The 740-nt window shown below is 68.1% G+C and overlaps 1 protein-coding gene across 1 annotated transcript in view; it reads right to left on the reverse strand.

Annotated features, from left to right (window-relative positions):
• Window positions 1-740, reverse strand: part of KIF21B (kinesin family member 21B) — a 74244-nt gene that overhangs the window by 29333 nt on the left and 44171 nt on the right. The window contains 2 exon segments of the mRNA XM_015568449.1: window positions 4-66; window positions 396-464. Coding sequence (XP_015423935.1) covers window positions 4-66; window positions 396-464 — 132 coding nt within the window.

The following is a 740-nucleotide window of genomic DNA, read 5'->3' on the forward strand; positions in this document are numbered from 1 at the left end:
CTTCGGCACCACGCGCCCCGCCACCCGCTCGGACATGGGCTTGGCCAGGCGCCTCAGCGCAGACACCTGGGGCCACGGAAGGAGGGTCCCAGTGAGCGGGGGACACGGAGCCCCGAAAATGCCCAGGTCGGGGGAGGGGCAGGGAGGGAGGATCTAGGGGCCCCTCCGCTGGGACCTGGGCTTGGGACTGAGCCAGGGGCCTCTGTTTGTTGTGAAATGAACACAGAAGAGACTTGTTTTGTTTTGCTTTTAAAGGAGGGACCAGAGCCTGCAGCCGGCCCTCCGGCCTCCACCCAGGTCTGGCCTGTGTCCCCAGGAAGGAGGGAGCCGGGGCCCAGGCACCCAGCTCAGGCGGAAGCCTAAGGGGGCACCTGGGGGGCAGGCACGTCCCTCACCTCCTGGGTCTTCCTCCTCAGCACCAGTTCCTGCTGTCGCTTCTGGGACTCCAGAGCTCGGATCTGAAACTGCGGGTGCGAGACGGGGGTCCCCACTCAGGGCCGGGGCTGCTCCCCGGCCTCTAGTCCCCACCCTGAGCCAGGAGGCCCGGGCTGGGTGCTCTGCTTGCTGGTGACCTCGGGCAAGCTCCTGCCCCTCCCTGGGTTCCGGTCCGTCCACCGAACAACAAGGCAGGGCTGGACACTCCGGTGGAGAATGACCGCGGGGCAGAACCTCAACGAAGCCCCGCCCATCGCCACGCCCTCTAACCAGGCCCCGCCCACTGCCCACCCCAGCTCTGCCGG

This window comes from Myotis davidii, unplaced genomic scaffold (genome assembly GCF_000327345.1).
Source record: "Myotis davidii unplaced genomic scaffold, ASM32734v1 scaffold685, whole genome shotgun sequence".
Taxonomy (NCBI): domain Eukaryota; kingdom Metazoa; phylum Chordata; class Mammalia; order Chiroptera; family Vespertilionidae; genus Myotis; species Myotis davidii.